This window comes from Heptranchias perlo, chromosome 40 (assembly GCF_035084215.1).
Source record: "Heptranchias perlo isolate sHepPer1 chromosome 40, sHepPer1.hap1, whole genome shotgun sequence".
In the NCBI taxonomy this organism is placed as follows: domain Eukaryota; kingdom Metazoa; phylum Chordata; class Chondrichthyes; order Hexanchiformes; family Hexanchidae; genus Heptranchias; species Heptranchias perlo.
The window spans coordinates 13,919,622-13,940,182 of NC_090364.1; the positions used below are offsets into that span (position 1 = coordinate 13,919,622).

The window sequence follows — 20,561 nt, forward strand, 5'->3', positions numbered from 1 at the left end:
GCCACTACAATGGGGCTCAGCACTGCGGGCTAGTAGGTGAGGCGGGTAACAAAATCAGCCAGAGTTCCTGCGCCTGATCAATTTCCAGTAATCCCTGAGGGAAAATGAACATTAGGTGAAGAGAGGAAAAAAACATAACAGCATGGCCACTAACACCCACCTGGGGTCTGATATATGCTTTACGGATCCTTAGCCCCAACTTCTGAGCCAGTTCTTGTGTCAGTTTCACTACATTTTCATCCTAAACAAATAAAGGATAATACATTATTCCACCTTCAGTCCTTATGGTTTTACGGAATTATCGATTAAGCTTATTGACATTTGGGAAGTCACTGTCTTTACACTATGAGAATGTTTCCCCCGGTGGCTCAGAGGGTTTATCCAGAGAGTAGTTGAGCCATACAGATCTGCAGGGTCCCAGGTTCAATTCCTGGTCAGTGTTAAGTTTACTGATCTCGTTAGGCAAGGGTATTAAAGGATATGGAACCAAGGCGGATAAATGGAGTTAAGATACAAATCAGCCATAAGAAAGAAAGAACTTGCGTTTATGTAGTGCATGATCTATTTGAATGAGAACAGGCTCGAGGGGCTGAATGGCCTACCCCTGTTCCTAGTTCAGAAATCATATCAATACTGGAGGGGTCCAGCACTTGTGGAATTGTTCCCCAGGGAGTAAATACCTTCATGAGAGGAGGGGAAGGGAGAAACATCGTTAAGGGAAAAAAAACTCATGGCAATAACCTCCTGCTTCTGACATCCACCCGAGAGCCCATACAAGAAATGGGACGGGTGCTATGTGATACCCTTGTTCTTTATCTTTAATAGCTCACTGGAGTTGGGGACTGAGAGTGGAATATCTATTTGAATGACGGAACAAGTTAATATCATCCTTTTTAAAAGTTGGAACTATAAGACAGAGCCGGGTAACTACTGGCCCATTAGATTGACTTCAGTAGTAGGCAAGATGCTCAAAAGGTATCACACGAGATGCCCTATAATGACCACTTGGCTAGAGAAGGCACCATTAGGGACACTCAATACAGCTTCCGGAGAAGGTCATGGCTTGCAAATTTGATTGAATGTTTTGATGTTGTTACTAAATTAGTGGCTGAGGGCGACACAGGAGACACTGTCTACCTGAACTTTCATATGCAAAATTTGCAGATTACACCAAATTGGGGGGGGGGTATAGTTAACACTGAGGAATACTGTGATTAAATACAAGACATTAATAAACTTGCAGAATGGGCACGTAACTTCTTCACTCAGAGATGGTGAGACTGTGGAACTCACTACCACATGGAGTGGTTGAGGCGAATAGCATAGATGCATTTAAGGGGAAGCACGATAAGTGCATGAGGGAGAAAGGAATGAAAGGTTATTCTGATAGGGTGAGATGAAGTAAGGTGGGAGGAGGCTCGTGTGGAGAATAAACACCGGCATGGACCAGTTGGGCCAAATGTTTCCGTGCTGTAAAATTCTATGTAATTCTATGTTGTTTAATCCAATTGGTAGCATTGCCACAAAATAAGGAGAGAACCTCTAAAATAACTGGCTCAAAGCAATCTAAAAATGCGTGTGGGATTAGATTATTATTCTAGCCTGACAGTCGACGATGTCTATCGCTGTCCAGTGGATCCCGGCGTTTTGCAAAACGCTTCAAACGAACCAGTGGGCACCAAGCGATCCCTCTCCAGGGTCACCCGGGCACGTACCAGTCTTCGGAAGAGGGGCAAGCATTCAGAGGACCTCCCCCCTCTATCGATCTTATGCATTCAGGACCTGTGGATGGCAACTTTCGCCAGGTCCAAGAGCAGATTGACCAGGGTGGTCCTCCGATCTACTCACCCCTCCCCACCCCTGCACGGGGTGACCACAGACGTTGCATGGAAATATCTGATCAGCTTCAGACTTATCCTCATTAAAAAAAGGTTAAAAAAAAAATACAAATACCAGAAAATTCAATTAAAAAACCCCAGAAAACGTGGAAACATACGGTAATTCGGGCACCTCCTCCTGAAATGTTAACCTGTGGGAATCACCTCATTTTCTGTTATTAGAAGTCACACCGACCCGTGATTAGGACAAGGCGAGAGAGGAATGTGGGCTCTTTTCACGAGAACAAAGATGGTTAAGAGGAGATCTGATAGAAACATAGGGACAGGAGTTGGCCATTCAGCCCCTCAAGCCTGTTCCGCCATTCAATTAGATCACGGGTGATCTGATAGAGGTGTTTAAAATTATGAGGGGTTTCATAGAATAGTATCATAGCAGTTACAGCACAGGAGGAGGCCATTCAGCCCATCATGCCAGTACTGGCTCTTTGATGGAGCTCTCCAATTAATCCCATTCCCCCACTCTTTCCCGATAGCCCTGTAAATTTTTTCAGTTCAAGTATTCATCCAATTCCCTTTTGAAAGTTACTGCAGAATCTGCTTCTCCCACCCTTTCGGGCAGTGCATTCCAGATCATAACAACTCGCTGCGTAAAAAAATGTTTCCTCATGTCTCCTCTGCTGATCAGCTTAAACTGCCAGTGGAAACAGTTTCTCCTTATTTACTTTTTCAAAATCATTCATGATTTTGAACACCTGTCAAAGTTCTCCATAACCTGCTCTGTTCTAAGGAGAACAACCCCAGTTTCTCCACATAACTGAAGTCCCTCATCCCTGGCACCATTCTTCTAAATCTCTTCTGCACCCTCTTTAAGGCTTTGACATCCTTCCTAAAGTGCGGTGCCCAGAATTGAACACAATACTCCAGCTTAGGCCTAACTGGTGTTTTATAAAGGTTTAGCCTAACTTATCATAGAATAATAGAAGGTTACAGCACGGAAGGAGGCCATTCGGCCCATCAAGTCTGCGCCGGCTCTATGCGAGAGCAATCAAGCTAGTCCCACTCCCCCGCCCTATCCCCATAGCCCTGCAAGCCCTTTCAAGTACTTATCCAGTTCCCTTTCGAAGGCCATGACTGAATCTGCCTCCACCACCCCCTCAGGCAGTGCATTCCAGATCCTAACCACTCGCTGTGTAAGGAAGTTTTCCTCATGTCACCTTTGATTCTTTTGCCAATCACCTTAAATCTATGCCTCTGGTTCTTGACCCTTCCGCCAATGGGAACAGTTTCTCTCTATCCACTCTGTCTAGACCCTTCATGATTTTGAATACCTCTATCAAATCTCCTCTCAACCGTCTCTGTTGCAAGGAGAACAATCCCAGCATTTCCAGTCTATCCACGTAACTAAAGTTCCTCATCCCTGGAATCATTCTAGTAAATCTCTTCCGCACCCTCTCTAAGGCCTTCACATCCTTCCTAAAGTGCGGTGCACTGAACTGGACACAATACTCCAGTTGTGGCCGAACCATTGTTTTATAAAAGGTCCATCATCACTTCCTTGCTTTTGTACTCTATATCTCTATTTATAAAGCCCAGGACCCCGTATGCTTTTTTAACCAATTTCTCAACCTGCCTTGCCACCTTCAATGATTTATGCACTTACACCCCCAGATCACTCTGTTCCTCTACCCCTTTTAGAATTGTGCCCTCTAGTTTATATTGCCTCTCCTCATTTTTCTGCGTTGAACTTCATCTGCCACGTGTCGGCCCATGCCACCAGAGTGTCTATATCCTCTTGAAGTCTATCACTATCCTCCTCACTGTTCACTACCCTTCCAAGGTTTGTGTCATCTGCAAATTTTGCCCTGTATTCCCAAGTCCAAGTTATTAATATATATCAAGAAACTTCCTTCCTTTTGTACCACCGCTGGTCAGTGAGTTGGCAATGAGAGAGCATAAATTTATGATTGTCACCAAAAGAACAAAGGGAGAGGTTAGGAGGTTTATCTTTTTTTTTTACACAGATGTTTGTTACACAGATGAAATGTCCCATTAGAACTGGTTATGGAAGCGGAATCTATAATAGCTTTTAAAAGGGACGGGGATAGGTACTTGAAAAAGGAAACATTTTAAAGGGTATGGGGAACGGGACTAAGTGGAGAGCTGGCAGAGGCGTGATGGGCTGACCAGCCTCCTTCTGCCCTGTACAATTATAGGTATTTTCCATGGATTGGGGAGCTGGGACTGCTGCTGCACTTCCAAGTAAATGTTATAAATTTCCAGTCCAGGTGGAAACACAAAACCCAGCGTTGCACTGCAGCGTAAACAGACATACTCACCTGGGGAACAGCGAGGGAACACTTGGCAATGCATTCATAAGCTTCTTTATGCTTTCCAAGCTCGTTCAGTGCCCGAGTTTTCCGATAAAGTGCCCGATAGTTATTTTCATTGAGCTTTAGCGTGCTTTCACAGTCTTCCAGAGCTTTCTCGTGTACACCCTGCAAGAACAGTAATGGTCAACACCTCCACAGATTCTTATCTTCTGCCCACCGTCGCCCACCCCCCCAACCAAGGAAGGGAAAGGGGCACTTTTTTTTTTGTTTGTCCTCCCAATTCTGTGAAGGCACTGAGTCTTTCTGGGGTAGAGTTCCCCAGGTACCCGCCCCGCAATACCTCAACCAAGCGGCCTCTCAGCCTGCCCGGAAAGGCCAGCAGTAGATTTTGCCCTTGTTGACTCATACCGATCTTTCTCCGTCCCCTTACCAGCCTCCATCATCGGTACAGGCCCCGGCCAGAATGAATAGGCCACGAAGGGATGGCTGTGCCTGATCAAGACTTGTGCATGTGCAGTGGGTCCATTGTTGCAGAATCGGCTCGCAGTACAAACAGGGGCAATTCAGCAATGGTGGTTTTCAGCAATTGAGGGTATCAGCACATCTGGCTGAATATAGAAGGGGGCATAAAGTAGCCAATAAAACAACCCACCACTGCAGTGAAATCAACATCAGAATGATGTTACAATAAATCCATCACTGTACAAACTCACAGTCATTATAGAAAGACAAAAAGAGAGAAAGAGATAGAGAGAGAGAGAGAAAGAAAATACGAATCAGCTTGCATTTATAAAGCACCTTTCATGACCTCAGGACGCCTCTAAGCGCTTTACAGCCAATGAAATACTTTTGAATACTGTTGTAATTTAGGAAATGCAGCAGTCAATTTGCACACAGCAAGCTCCCACAAACAGCAATGAGAGAATGACCAGATAATCTGTTTTTGTGGTGTTGGTCGAGGGATAAATATTGGCCAGGACATCATACCTGCGGACAGGTGTACTTTTTCGCCCGAAAGAAACCTATAAATTTTTTAAAACGCGCTAATACTCACCATACTGAAGTAGCAGGCTGCTCGATTAACGTATAGCTTCTCCAGCAAATGTTGTGAGATTACAACCTCATCCGATTCGGCGTACTGTGCTACGTTCAGTGCCTCCACGTACTGGACCAGGGCCAGTTTATAATCTTCCTCTCTGTACAGACCATTCCCTTCTTCTAGTAAGTTTTTAACAAGCTGGTGTAGAAAAGCCTTAGCACAAGGACAAAAAAAAAAATTGCAAATTAAAACTGAACCCTTCGTTAGATTGTGGGTGAAACAGTACCAACCTTTTGACTGCTGGCATATCGTTGGAACATCCCTTGGCACCCTCACTCAGAATGTTCACTTTTGGTTGGCCTGGTTACCACAGTATCGTTCCCCTCCCTCTGTCGATGCTGATCTATAAGGGACTCCCAGGGCGAGTATAAAAGCAGCTCGAGATGCCTCATTTTACAAATTTCCTTTCCTTCCTGCACATCAGTGTCTTTCCTCTGCTCTACTGCCTTGTTCCTAAAAGCCCAACTAAACTGGAAATCCGCTGTGATGGGGAATTTTGGATTGTGAGCCACATTCCACCGCACAGTGAGCAGTTCAATGCTCGTCACACTAATCCTGACCAAAGTGGGCGGGTAGGAGATGTGCAAGGCAGCTTTACCTTCCTCATGTTGACGAAATATATCAACCTGGTGCTTCCCGAACTGCGAGCTTGCTACTGGGGGGGCGAGAATTACAGGCTTATACCTGTGCCCTACAGTTTCGTTCTTCCGTGGGTTCACAGATTGTGAAGCAGAATACGCACTCCAATTCAAGCAGGCAACCTCCTCCTCAAGCCTCTGCCCACACTGATCTGGTCCCGGTGTAAGAATATAGATACATTTTTACATAATTTTAATACAGAACAAAGACAGAACAGCTAATGTGGACAGAATTGGTTTAAACTGTGCGCTGAATCACACAAGCTTTATATCACAGCAGGGGGAAGCGTGAAAAAGAAACTTTGATTGCCAGTATAGTGGATAAGAGGAAATGTTTCATTTGCAATAGGGTTAGATGAAGTAGGGTGGGAGGAGGCTCGTGTGAAGCATAAACACCAGCACAGACCAGTTGGGCCGAATGGCCAGTTTCTGTGCTGTTAATTCTATGTAATAAAGATGGGAAGAGATAAGATGTCAGAGGTGTACACAACAGGGCGTAATAACAAATAAACTAAACAGCAGCAGTTATGTCAACAGGACACATGAGAACACATGAAATAGGAGCAGGAGTAGGCCATACGGCCCCTCGAGCCTGCTCCACCATTCAACAAGATCATGGCTGATCTTCTACCTCAACTCCACTTTCCCGCCCGATCTCCATATCCCTTGGTTCCCTTAGTGTCCAAATATCCATCGATCGCAGTCTTGAATATACTCAACGGCTGAGCATCCACAGCCCTCGAGGGTAGAGAATTTCAAAAATTCACAACCCTCTAAGTGAAGAAATTCCTCCTCATCTCAGTTCTAAATGGCCGACCCCTTATCCTGAGACTATGACCCCTAGTTCTAGTTTATTCCTACCCTCTGTTTTCTGTCCATTAACCAATCCTCAATCCAAGCTAATATATTACCCCCAATCCTATGAGCCCCAATCTTGTCTAACAACCTCTCAGCATCTACCATGTCAAGCCCTCTAAGAATTTTATACATTTCAATGAGATCACTTCTCGTTCTTCTGAACTCCATAGAATATAGGCCCATTCTACATAATCTCTCCTCAAAGGACAACCCTCTCAACCCAGGAATCGATCTAGTGAACTTTTGTTGCACCCCCTCTAATGCAAGTATATCCTTCCTTAGGTAAGGAGGCCAAAACTGAACACAGTACTCCAGGTGTGGTCTCACCAAAGTCCTATATAATTGCAGTAAGACTTCCTTACTTTTAAACTCCAACCCCCTTGCAGTAAAGGCTAACATACCATTTGCCTTCCTAATTGCTTGCTGTTAACTTTCTGTGATTCATGTATCAAGGTCAAAATCCCTCTGAATACTAACATTTCTTAGTCTCTCACCTTTTAAAAAAATATTCTGCTTTTCTATTCTTCCTACCAAAGTGGATAGTTTCACATTTCCCCACATTACACTCCATCTGCCACCTTCTTGCCCACTCACTTAACCTGTCTATATCCCTTTGCAGTCCTTTTGCATGCTCCTGACAGCTTACTTTCCCATCTAGCTTTGTACCATCAGCAAACTTGGATACATTACACTCGGTCCCTTCATCTAAGTCATCGATATAGATTGTAAATAGCTGAGGCCCAAGCACTGATCCTTGCAGCACCCCACTAGTTACAATCTGCCAACCCGAAAATGACCCGTTTATTCCTACTCTCTGTTTTCTGACCGTTAACCAATCCTCAATCCACGCTAATATATTACCCCCAATCCCATGAGCCCTAATCTTGTGTAACAACCTCTTGTGTGGCAGCTTATCGAATGCCTTTTGAAAATCCAAATAAACTACATCCACTGGTTCCCCCTTATCTACGCGGCTAGTTACACGCTCAAAAATCTCCACTAGATTTGTCAAACACGATTTTCCTTTCATAAAACTATGTTGACTCTGCCTAATCATATTGTGATTTTCTAAGTGCCTGGTTACCACGTCCTTGATAATAGATTCTAGCATTTTCCCTACTACTGGTATGTTTTTAGTTGTTTCTACTGTGAAGACAGATACAAAATATTTTGTTTAACGTCTCTGCCATGTCCTTTTTCCCCATTATAATTTCTCCTGTCTCTAAGGTGCCTAATCTCTTCCCTTTTACATACTTGTAGAAGCTCTTACAATCTGTTTTTATATTTCTTGCTAGTTTACTCTACTTTCTATTTTTTCTCTCCATCAATTTCGTGGTCATCCTTTGCTGATTTCTTACATCTTCCCAATCCTTGGGTTTACTACTCTTTCTGGCAACACTGTAAGCCTCTTCTTTTAATCTAATACTATCCTTAACTTCTCTAGTTAGCCACGATTGGACCACTTTTCCCATGGAGTTTTTATTCCTCAAGGGAATGTATATTAGTTGAGAATTATGAATTATTTCTTTAAATGTTTGCCATTGCTTATCTACCATCATATCTTTTAATCTAATTTCCCAATCTACCTGAGCCAACTCGCCCCTCATACCGATGTAATTGGCTTTGTTTAAATTTAAGACCCTAGTTTCGGACTTAACTACATCACTCTCAAACTCAATATGAAATTCTATCATATTATGATCACTCTACCCCAGAGGATCCTTTACCATAAAATTACTAATTAACCCTGTCTCATTACACAATACTAGATCTAAAATAGCCTGTTCCCCAGTTGGTTCCTCGGCGTATTGTTCTATAAAACTGTCTCAAGTGCGTTCCATGAACTTATTCGCCAAACTACTTTTGCCAATTTGGTTTGGCTAGTCTATATGAAGATTAAAGTGCCCACAATTATTGCATTACCCTTGTTACATGCTCTTCTAATTTCCTGATTTATACCCTGTATATCTACTGTGATGGGGCCGATAAATTACTCCCACCACTGTTTTCTGCCCCTTGTTATTTCTTAGCTCCACCCATACTGGTTCTACATCCTGATTTTCTGAGCTAAGATCCTTTCTCATTACTGTCCTTATCTCATCCTTCATTATCAGGGCTACCCCCCACCCCTCCCTCTCCTTTTCCATTTTGCCCATCTTTTCTAAAAGTCAAGTATCCTGGAATATTTAGTTCCCAACCTTGATCACCTTGCATCCACGTCTCAGTAATGGTTACTAGATCAAACCCATTTATCTCTACTTGTGCCATTAATTCATCTATCTCGTTACTAATGCTTCTTGGATTGAGATTATAGCACCTTTAACTTTTTACTATTTTTCCCTGATGTGACCTTAGTCACTAATGCCCTTTGCTAAACTCTCTGTCCCTTCCTGGCACACTCTGCTTGTTTTTACCCAAATCTGCTGTACAGCCTTGACTTTTCTCTTTAGACTTATAAATTTACCCTCACCTGAACACTCGTCTCCCCCCTGCAGCCCCCCCACCCTTATGATGATATAGGATACCGACATTTGTCCTAGTAATGAAACATATAAGAATGGAATTCTCTAAAGCTCAGTAGGAACATTATCTACCTTGAAGGCGAGGTACCATGAACAGGCCTGGATTGGCATGTTCACGATTCCCGGGAAATTCTTTATACGTAACTTTCTAGATGTAGCACTGCGTGTACTGCTATGTATGTAGTTTTAAGGTGAATGTTTTGAAACGATAGTAAATGTAGTTAATTGTTAAACATATTACTGCCTCTAGCTTTTCAAATCTGTTATTAAAAAGGATAATGAATGATTAAATTTTTTTTTAAAAAATTGCTAATTGCCCTCGAGAAGGTGGTGATGAGCTGCCTTCTTGAACCGCTGCAGTCCTCGAACACCAGGGATATACACAATCACAGAAGGGAAAGTTGAATTGCATTCCTCATCAGGCCCTGTTGAAACACACCGTCTCAACCAATTACACGGCATCGACAGTGGTGGGGTTGTGTAGGTGCCCTGCTCTTCCCACTGAGGGAGGGGTGAGGCTTCCACTAGCTTTGTGGTTGAGCAAAAAAATAAATTAAAAAAACAATTGACCAAGAACAGCAAGAACTGCTTGTACCTCATACTCATCTTGACTTCCTGGGTAAGGTAACGGAGATCTGATGGGGGAAGCAGAAAAATGAAACATTATTAGTGAGATTTTTTAGCAATATTGACTAATATACAGAGAAAACGACACCTATAACTCATTCGATACAAATTCAGCCCCAGTACATAGAATTTACAGCAGAGACATGCGGAGTTTATGCTCCTCCCATCGTATTTCATCTAACCCTATCAGCATATCCTTCTATTCCTTTCTCCCTCATGTACCTAGCTAGCTTCACTTTAAATGCATCTATGCTATTAGCCTCAACCACTCCATGTAGCAATTTCCACATTCAAAGCACTCTCTGGGTAAAGAAGTTTCTCCTGAATTTCTTATTGGATTTATTAGTGACTATCTTATATTTATAAAAAAACCCTAGTTCTGGATACCCCACAAGCAGAAACATTTTTTCTATGTCTACCCTATCAAACCCTTTCATAATTTTAAAGACCTCTATCAGGTCATCTCTAAGCCTTGTCCTTTCTTGAGAAAACAGCCCCAGCTTGTTCAATATTTCCTGATAGTTATAACCTCTCGGTTCTGGTATTATGCTTGTGAATTTTTTTTTTGCACCTTGTCCAGTGCCTCTATATCCTTTTTGCAATATGGAGAGCAGAACTGTGCACATGACTCAAGGGGGTTTTACCAAGGTTCGATACAAGTATGCACGAGAAATACCAGAGTGCTTTTACTGGAGTTATTGAGTTCCTGTATCAGTCTCCAGGTCGTTTCATGGGATCTGACGTTAAACAAATTGCAGGTCAATGTGTCAACGGAATCAATGCTCAAGTGTAAGAGAACAACTAATGGCATCATGAAACGCAGGAATTAAGTTTACTCTGGTTTAATTCCCCGAAAACTGCAGAGTTGTCAACCTGACCTGTGCTGCTGAGGGGGAGGAAAAGATTGGATGTATAAAAATTACAGAGAGTTGTCCCCGAGCTACAGTCCTTCAAACGGTAGGACGCTTTTACATTAGACGAATGCAATCAACTCCAGACGCATGGCTTTTCCCCACCAGCAGCTCCACTCTGAAGTATCCCCAGACGGACCTATCGATCAACAGCAAGGCAGGCCCACAGAACTGTGGGTCTACAAATCTGCCAGACCGAGGCTTCCTGCTACAGCGAAGAAAACACAGAGAGCTGCTCCTGCACTTCCAGGCAGACAGGACTGCTTTGGATCCCAGCGTGTCTACGGAGACAGGCAGCTGACCTCAAATGTCAAAGGCACGACACGGAGATTGCTCTCCCAGCATGTTTCTTTTTTTAAAAAAGGTTATACAAGTGACCTTTTGGTTTTATAAATAGAGGCATCGACGATAAAAGCAAAGAGGTTATGGCAACAGTTATAAATCACTAGTTAGGTCTCAGCTGGAGTACAGTGACCAATTCTGGGCAACAGAAAAAGGATGTCAAGGCCTTGGAGAGGGTGCAGAGGAGATTTACCAGCACGGTACCTGGGATGAGGGACTTCAGTTATGTGGAGAAGCTGGAGAAACTGTGATTGTTCTCCTTGGAGCAGAGAAGGTTAAGGTTTAAGAAGATTTAATAGAGGTGTTCAAAATTATGAAGGGTTTTGATAAGGTGAATAGGGAGAAACAGTTTCCACTGGCAGGAGGGTCGGTAACCAGAGGTCACAGATTTAAAATAATTGCCTAAAAAGCCAGGGGGGGGGGGGGAAGATGAGTAGAAATGTTTTTACTCAGCAAGTTGTCATGATCTGGAATGCGCTGCCTGAAAGGGCGGTGGAAGCAGATTCAGGAACAACTTTCAAAAGGGAACTGGATAAATACTTGAAAAGGAAAAAATTGCAGGGCTACGGGGAAGGAGCAGGGGAATGGGACTAATTGAATACTTCTTTCAAAGGGCCGGCACAGGCACGATGGGCCGAATGACCTCCTGTGCCGTATGATTCAAAGTAAAAGCACCTCCAGCAATTAGCTTGAGGCTTGGGAGAGGCTGGCCAGCTGTCCGCTCAGCCGCGGGGGTAGGGGAGGGGGGGGGGGGGGGCTTGGGGAGAGGGAGGCATCACCCAGAGAGAGCAAAGGAATTAGGGATGAAGAACAGTGGACTTTATGCCCTCACAAAAATAAATGAAGTAGCAAGTCTAACGGTCAGAACCAATATCTGATTTAGGACTGAGATGAGGAAAAATTTCTTCACTCAGAGGGTTGTGAATCTTTGGAATTCTCTACCCCAGAGGGCTGTGGATGCTCAGTTGTTGAGTATATTCAAGACTGAGATCGATAGATTTTTGGACACTAGGGGAATCGAGGGATATGGGGATCGGGTGCGAAACTGGAGTTGAGGTAGATGATCAGCCATAATCTGAATGAATGGCGGAGCAGGCTCGGGGGTCCACATGGCCTACTCCTGCTCCTATTTCTTACGTTCTTATTTATGATTGGATATTGGAGACTGAAATGGAATAGTGGGTAAGTGCATTGTGTGGTGTGAAGCTGACCCGTGCAGACAGGCATCATAGAAAGTTATGGCACAGGAGGCCATTCGGCCCATCGTGTCCATGCCGGCCGAAAAAGAGCTATCCAGCATTTGGTCCGTAGCCCTGTATGTTACAGCACTTCAAGTGCACATCCAAGTACTTCTTAAATGAGTTGAGGGTTTCTGCCTCTACCACCTTTTCAGGCAGTGAGTTCCAGACCCCAACTACCCTTTGGAGTGAGGGAGGTGAGAGCCAGACCCGCACCGATCTTCCTGCAGTCTGCAGCTTTCCTCCTCATTATCAACCACATAGCCAATTTTTATAGCATCTGCAAACTTCGTGATCAAGCCCCCCACATTCAAGTCCAAGTCATTAATATATACCACAAAAAGCAAGGGGCCCAGTACTGAGCCTTGCGGGACCCCATTGGATTCAGCCTTCCAGTCGCAAAAACACCTTCAACCATTACCCTTTGCTTCCTGCCACTGAGCCAATTTTGGATCCAACTTGCCACTTTCCCTTGGATCCCATGGGCTTTTACTTTTTTGACCAGTCTGCCATGTGGGACCTTGTCAAAAGTCTTGCTAAAATCCATGTACATTACATCAAATGCATTATCCTCATCGACCCTCCTTGTTACTTGCTCAAAAAATTCAATCAAGTTAGTCAGACACTACCTTCCCTTAAATCCATGCTGACTGTCCTTGATTAACCTGTGCCTTTCTAAATGACGATTTATGCTGTCCCTCAGAATCAATTCCAATAATTTGCCCTCCACCGAGGTTAGACTGACTGGCCTGTAATTACTCGGTCTATCTGTTTCACCCTTTTTAAACAACGGTACACGTTAGCAGTCCTCCAATCCTCCGGCACCATGCCTGTAGCCAGGGAGGATGGAAAATGATGGTCAGAGCCTCCGCTATTTCCTCCCTTGCTACTCTTAGCAGCCTGGGATACATTTCATCCGGGCCTGGCGATTTATCTACTTTCAATGATGCTAAACCCCTTAATACTTCCCTCTCTCACTGTGTTTATCCCATCTAATATTTCACACTCCTCCTCCTTTACTACAATCTCTGCATCGTCTTCCTCTTTTGTGAAGACAGATGCAAAGTATTCATTAAGAACCATACCCACATCTTCCGCCTCCACATGTAGGTTACCTTTTTGGTCTCTAATAGGCCCTACTCTTTCCTTAGTTATCCTCTTGCTCTTTATGTATTTATAAAACATTTTTGCATTTTCCTTGCCATTATTTTTTTATGCCCTCTCTTTGCTTTCCTAATTTCCCTTTTAATTTCACCCCTGCACTTTGTATACTCCTCTCGGCTTTCTGCAGTATTGAGCTCTGACATAAACTTCCCTTTTTTTGCCTTAACCTGGGTTTAATCGATAGTCTGTGGTGAGAAAGCTAATCTCAGCTGGGAGGATCTGCAATTGGCCTCAGTCCCTCTGGAATTAGGAGGTGGGGACAAAACTCGATCCAGTGACACGTGGCTGGTAGAAGTGCAAGCGTGTAGGTGTCGGACGAGGGCAGGATCCAGTTCAAGCTCAACTGTTGACATTCCCCCCCGCCCCACTCGACATTTCGATGGTCTGCCAACGCCCACTGTCTAGGCTCACACAGGAAAAGCAGCCACTTGGGTCAGATACTGTAGGTGGGGGTTGGAAACATAAGAAACAGGAGCAGGAGTAGGCCATACGGCTCCGCCATTAATTAAGATCACAACTGATCTTCGACCTCAACTCCATTTTTCCGCCCGATCCCCAGATCCCTTGATTCCCTAAGATGTCCAAAAATCTATCAATCTCAGCCTTTAATACACTGAACGACTCAGCATCCAGTCCCCTGGGGTAGAGAATTCCAAAGATTTACAACCCTCTGAGTGAAGAAATTTCTCCTCATCTCAGTCCTAAATGGCCGACCCCTTGTCCTGAGACTATGCTCCCCTAGTTCTAGACTCTCCAGTCAGAGGAAACCACCTCTCAGTATCTACCCTGTCAAGCCCCCTCAGAATCTTATATGTTTCAATGAGATCACCTCTCATTCTTCTAAACTCCAGAGAGTATATCCCCATTCTACTCAATCTCTCCTCACAGGACAACCCTCTCATCCCAAGAATCAATCTAGGATTGATATCTCAGCAAGGTGAGTGTCTTCAAAGAGGGAGGGGGAGGGGGAGGGGGGTTCGAACGTGAAGAAATAAACTTCTCTCTGCTGTCAATGATTACTGAGACACTGAGTGTCAACAGGGTATTCAACCATAGAGGCATCACAACTGAGCCGAATGCCGTCCTCACCTGATTTCAACGCACTCGCTTTCCAGTAGGGGTCACTGGATAGTGATCAACATCTGAAATCTTGGCTGATTTCTCCCCTCACTAGCCAGGGGTTCTGAGCCTAACGTAGGGCCCTACCAATGCCCCAAATGAAATCAGCTTACTCAGGCAAGGAACTTATGCTAAACCTTTATAAATCACTGGTTTGGCCTCAGCTGGAGTATTGTGTCCAATTCTGGGCACCACACTTTAGGAAGGATGTCAAGACCTCGGAGAGGGCGCAGAGGAGATTTATCAGAATGGTGACAGGGATGAGGGAACTTCAGTTATGTGGAGAGAATGGAGAAGCTGGGATTGTTCTCCTCAAAGCAGAGAAGGTTAAGGTTTTGACAGAGTAACTAGCATTGGCAGGAGGGTCAGTAACCAGAGGACACAGATTTAAGATAACTGGCAATAAATTCAGGGGGGAAATGAGGAGACATTTTTTTTATGCAGAGAGTTGACATGATCTGGAATGCGCTGCCTAAAAGGGTGGTAGAAGCAGATTCAACACTAACTTTCAGAAGGGAATTGGATATATACTTGAAAAGGAGAAATTTGCAGGGCTATGGGGAAAGAATGGGACTAATTGGATAGCTCTTTCAAAGAGCCGGTACAGACACGATGGGCCGAATGGCCTCCATCTGTCCTATATGATTCTATGAATCTGGGACCTTCTAGTATGCCCTGACCAGTTGCACACTGTTTTAATCATAGAAAATTTACAGCACAGGAGACGGCCATTCAGCCCATCGTGTCCACGCCGGACGAAAATGAGCCACCCAGCCTAATCCCACTATCCAGCACTTGGTCCGTAGCCCTGTAGGTCACGGCACTTCAGGTCCACATCCAAGTACTTTTTAAATGAGTTGAGGGTTTCTGCCTCTACCACCTTTTCAGGCAGTGAGTTCCAGACCCCCCACCACCCTCTGGGTGAAAACATTTCTCCTCAGCTCCCCTCTAATCCTTCTACCAAATACTTTAAATCTATGCCCTCTGGTTATTGACCTCTCTGATAAGGGAAATAGGTCCTTCATATCCACTCTACCTGGGCCCCTCATAATTTTGTACACCTGAATTAAATCTCCCCTCAGCCTCCTCTGTTCCAAAGAGAACAACCCCAGCCTATTCCATCTTTCCTCATAGCTAAAATTCTCCAGTCCTGGAAACATCCTCACAAATCTCCTCTGTACCCTCTCTAGTGCAATTACATCAGTATTCAAGCTGTGGCCCAACCAGTGTTTTATACAGTTTCAGCATGACCTCCCTGCTCTTATATTCTATGCCTCAGCTAATAAAGGAAAGTATCCCGTATGCCTTCTTAACCACCTTATCTACCTGTCCTGCTACCTTCAGGGAACTGTGGACATGCACTCCAAGGTCCCTCACTTCCTCTACACCTCTCAGTATCCTCCCATTTATTGTCTATTCCCTTGCCTTGTTTGCCCTCCACAAATGCATTACCTCACACTTCTCCAGATTGAATTCCATTTGCCACTTTTCTGCCCACCTGACCAGTCCATTGATATCTTCCTGCAGTCTACAGCTTTCCTCCTCACTATCAATCACACGGCCAATTTTTGTATCATCTGCAAACTTCTTAATCATGCCCCCTACTTTTAAGTCCAAATCATCAATATAGATCACAAAAAGCAAGGGACCCGGTACTGAGCCCTGCGGGACCCCACTGGGTTCAACCTTCCAGTCACAAAAACACCCGTCGACCATTACCCTTTGCTTCCTGCTACCGAGCCAATTTTGGATCCAACTTGCCACTCTCCCTTGGATCCCATGGGCTCATCATCTAAATGATTGCTGGAACACCTAAAATAATCTTATTGAAGTGTGTTTTTTTTTAAAAGAGGCATTCCTTACTGAATAAAGTGCAGTCCCTTCTGAATTTCCTCCTTGCGTTTCTGCCTGCCTGGAGAGGTACTAGACATGTTAACAGCTGCAGTTGGTGGTCTCAGTCCGTGTCTGTGGAGAAAAAGAACCACTGTTAGAATTGCTTATGAGTGACAAGTGTGAAAAAGAATTGGTTTGGAATGACAAGGCAATGTAAAAAAGATGTACATTTATACCTACAACAACTTGCATTTATATAGCGCCTTTAACATAGTAAAACGTCCCAAGGCGCTTCACAGGAGCGATTATCAAACAAAATTTGACAACGAACCACATAAGGAGATATTAGGACAGGTGACCAAAAGCCTGGTCAAAGTCCTTGGTTTTAAGGAGGTTCTTAAAGGAGGAAAGGTAGAGAGACAGCAAGGTTCAGGGAGGGAATTCCAGAGCTAGGCAGCTGAAGGCACAGCCGCCAATGGTGGAGCGATGAAAATCGGGGACGAGCAAGAGGCCAGAGTTGGAGGAGCGCAGAGATCTCGGAGGTTTGTCGGGCTGGAGGAGGTGACAGTGGTAGGGAGGGGCGAGGCCACGGAAGGATTTGAAAACAAGGATCAGAATTTTAAAATTAAGGCAGTGCAGACCGGGAGTGAATGTAGATCAGCTAACACAGGGGTGCCGGTGAACAGGACTTGGTGCGAGTTAGGATATGGGCAGTAGAGCTTTGGATGGACTCAAGTTTATAGAGGGTGGGAGACCGGCCAGGAGAGCATTGGACTAGAACCTTATCACACAGTTCGAAACATTTCAAAGTGCTTCACAAACAATTACTTTGGAGTGCAGCGATTGTTGTTATGTGGGCAAGTGAAACAGCCATTTTGTGTACAGTAAAATCTATGAAGAGTTAATTTGTTTATGATGGTATTGGTTGAAGAACAGAACACTATTCTTCTTTGTAATAATGCTAGAGGCAGATAGTCCTCAGTTCCACATCTCATCAAAAGGACGGCATGTCTGACAAGCAGCACTACTTCTATGCTACTTTAGAATACCAGCTTACAGTTTGAGCTCAAACTCTTAACATGGGGCTTGAGCCCAGAACCTTCTTAATCCGAGGAGAAAGTACCACCAACTGAGCCAAACCGTCACAAACTAATATCTACAGATTCTCTTTTTAAATCGAGAAACCTATGGCCATTGCGCAGAGCACCATAACATTAGAAACAACAGGACAGAAGATGAGTTACAACAGGAAGCAGCGATTAGGCGACGTGGAGCTTGGGTTTTTAAATAGCAGACTGAGGGAGGTCAGGAGTTCCACAGTTGGGAGGTAGAGTAGGAGGGAGTGCGATGCGTCATAATTTCAACATGGTACGGATACTCCGAAAGTGAAGAGCAGGTCGGACCTCTTGTTTGCAGTTTGGGAGGAATTAAGAGATTGCTGTAAATTATAGTGGGCGAGGCATTTACCAATTCTGATGGGAAATGATGCAATTCTAAAGCAAATGCAGTGAATTGGTCAATGATGTCACTAGAATTTCAGTAATAGTGGGTTTGTGAATCATTTGTACTACAAGCGAAGTGAAGTGTGAAAAAGGCCCAACAGTACTGTTGTAGATTTTGTACAGAGTTGGACTATGCCTGGAAAGAGCACAGAATTACACAGAATGTAGAGCACAGAAAGAGCTGTGTAACACCGGGGTGAAATATCGGTGGTTACTGGTCTATCGCAGTTAGTGGGTGAAGTTTGAGGTGAGAAGTTACATTCAGAAACACAATGGCTCAACATTAAACCAAACTGGTACTAATACACAAAATAAGAATAGTAACAACACTGTTGGGTAGAGTGTGTAATGGAATATTGGGGTCTACATGCCTCATTCTCATAATTCCCCACATTCCTGACTTCAATCATTGCTTGGGAGATGCTGGCTGCCAGCCAGATGTTTCATTTGGGGAGGGGGGGGGGGGGTGAAATCAACTCTTGGCACAACGCCCCCCCACCCCCGTCTCCACCAAATGGCTCAGCGTGTTTATCCAGGATATCAAGCAGGACAGGGGGACCTAACACTGATGTCCTCGAGCGCTGCAATATAATTGGAATTGAAGTCATGATCAGAAAGGTCCAGTTCCGTTGGACTAGACATGTTACTCGCATTCCTGATTACAGAATGCCCAACATAGAAAAATTCAGGTGTATGATACAAGAGAAAAGGTAGCAGCATGGGCATAAAGTCAAACAGGAAACAACGAATTGGGGTAAATGGGTGTTGCTTGGACTGAAGAGGGGTGGGACGAGTTGTACCCCAGGGGTCAGCGTTGGGCCCGCTTTTGTTCTCAGTATATACTGGGCGTAGAGAATACAATCTCGAAATCTGACGACACAAGAGGGTTTGGCAAGCAACAAGAAATGTAAAACATTTCAGGAAGACATCGGCAAGTTAGCAGAATTCCCAAAGGTGTCTTCTACGGGGAGCTGCAGTCCAGAGATTGCAAGCGAGGTGGGTCGATGAAAGGCTTTGAAGATAATAAAGGCCACCTTAAAATCTTTTAATATCAATCCTGATATCTGGGAAGACACAGCCACTGACAGACTATGAAGGCATCACATCTGCCAGGTCGGTCTGAATGAATTTGAGGTTGCAAGTTCTGGCTGCCAAGGGCCTGGCACACAAGGCAGCTCATCTACCCGCCTTGCCTGGCTTTCAATGAGCGGCCGTAGATGAGCGCCCAAGACTGGACTTTTCTCTCATTAGCATACCCACAACAACCGCGGCTCAGTCGCCCATTCGATGGGACACTCCGTCGTCAGCAGAGTGATACAGACCGGGAAGATCAAAAGGTCTCCGCCAGGACAGCATTTGGAGTGCTACAGCTGGGGAAGTCAGCCATAGTTCCTGCTCCTGATCGCTATCCGGTAACCCCTTGCTGGAAAACACCTGTGAGTTGATATCAAGCGGGGGGACAAGCTGTGATACTTCCCCACGGTCAAATAGTCTGATCATATTCATTGCACAGGCTCACACGTGAAGAATGGGAATTTGGGTGAGACACCACTGCACATATTGCAACTCGTACAGGTACAGCAACATGACAAATAAACAGCATTTCAAGATTCTTTTACACCTGTTTAAAAAAAATTGCAAGAGGTAGAAAGTAAAATGTATCCTTGTAATTGTAAGAATTGTTTAAAAAGCTTCAAACTTTGCTGCACTTATCCTTAGTTTGGAGCTGCTTTTTAGTTAGTTTGAACTTCCTGCCTGCTGCAGCTGTTTGAGAAAATGAAATTGAGGATAATGTAAGGAGTCACTCATGTGGGTAGAATGACCCAATGAGCCGGGGCAGAATAAATTTGCCCATGATTATAAGATACAAGACGTGCTGCACAAAAGTGTCACATGACATATCCCCAAAAGTGGATTTACAGGAAGCTCGTTTGGGAATCTCTGGGAGCGGGAAGGAGGGGGGCGAAGCTAACTCGAGGCAGTGGGAGAGCCAACAGGGGCAAAATGTCAGGTGACCGGCTGATTTTAGCAGGTCCAAGGTGAATGGCACCACCTGCTCTGAAGACAGATTTCTGCTCGTGTCCTTGAACCACCATTCCACTATCAAGAGCCCATTCCTTCAGTCACGACGCTCCTGCACTTTGCAATACTCTCCCCAAAACATTTCACTTTCCTACCTCTCCCCCCTTCCTTCAAAACCCTCTTAGAAATCTCCCTCGGACTGACTGCCCATTCGGTCCGTATGCCCCTTGACGGCCTCCTCCACCCCATCTCCTGCTCCGTGTGCTCCTCTTCCCTTCTCAAGTTTCGAGATATTTTTCTGCATAAGGCTGCAGGCAAAGTTGTTCGAAAAAGGAACAGAGAAACAGAGCTCTAACTACCCCTTGTCACAACAGATGGCTAGTGTCTTTAGTGGTTAGTGTTAGTTAAAGAGCCTTAAAGCTGAAGAAACAGTTAAAAAGAGTGGGAAACCAGAGCAGTTAAACAAATCCAGGGAAAAATCTCAAAAGGTGAATTGATAGTCAGCATAGAGGGGGGAG

The 20,561-nt window shown here is 44.5% G+C and overlaps 1 protein-coding gene across 2 annotated transcripts in view; it reads right to left on the reverse strand.

The window, feature by feature from the left end:
• zc3h7bb (zinc finger CCCH-type containing 7Bb) overlaps window positions 1–20,561 on the reverse strand; it is a 92,376-nt gene that overhangs the window by 62,005 nt on the left and 9,810 nt on the right. For both annotated transcript variants that reach the window (XM_067974655.1, XM_067974654.1), the window contains exons 2-6: window positions 16,550–16,651; window positions 9,881–9,920; window positions 5,223–5,420; window positions 4,175–4,333; window positions 161–241 (exon numbers count right to left, since the gene is read on the reverse strand). In XM_067974655.1, coding sequence (XP_067830756.1) covers window positions 161–241; window positions 4,175–4,333; window positions 5,223–5,420; window positions 9,881–9,920; window positions 16,550–16,617 — 546 coding nt within the window. In that variant the 5' untranslated portion in view covers window positions 16,618–16,651. The remainder of the gene's footprint in view (window positions 1–160; window positions 242–4,174; window positions 4,334–5,222; window positions 5,421–9,880; window positions 9,921–16,549; window positions 16,652–20,561) is intronic.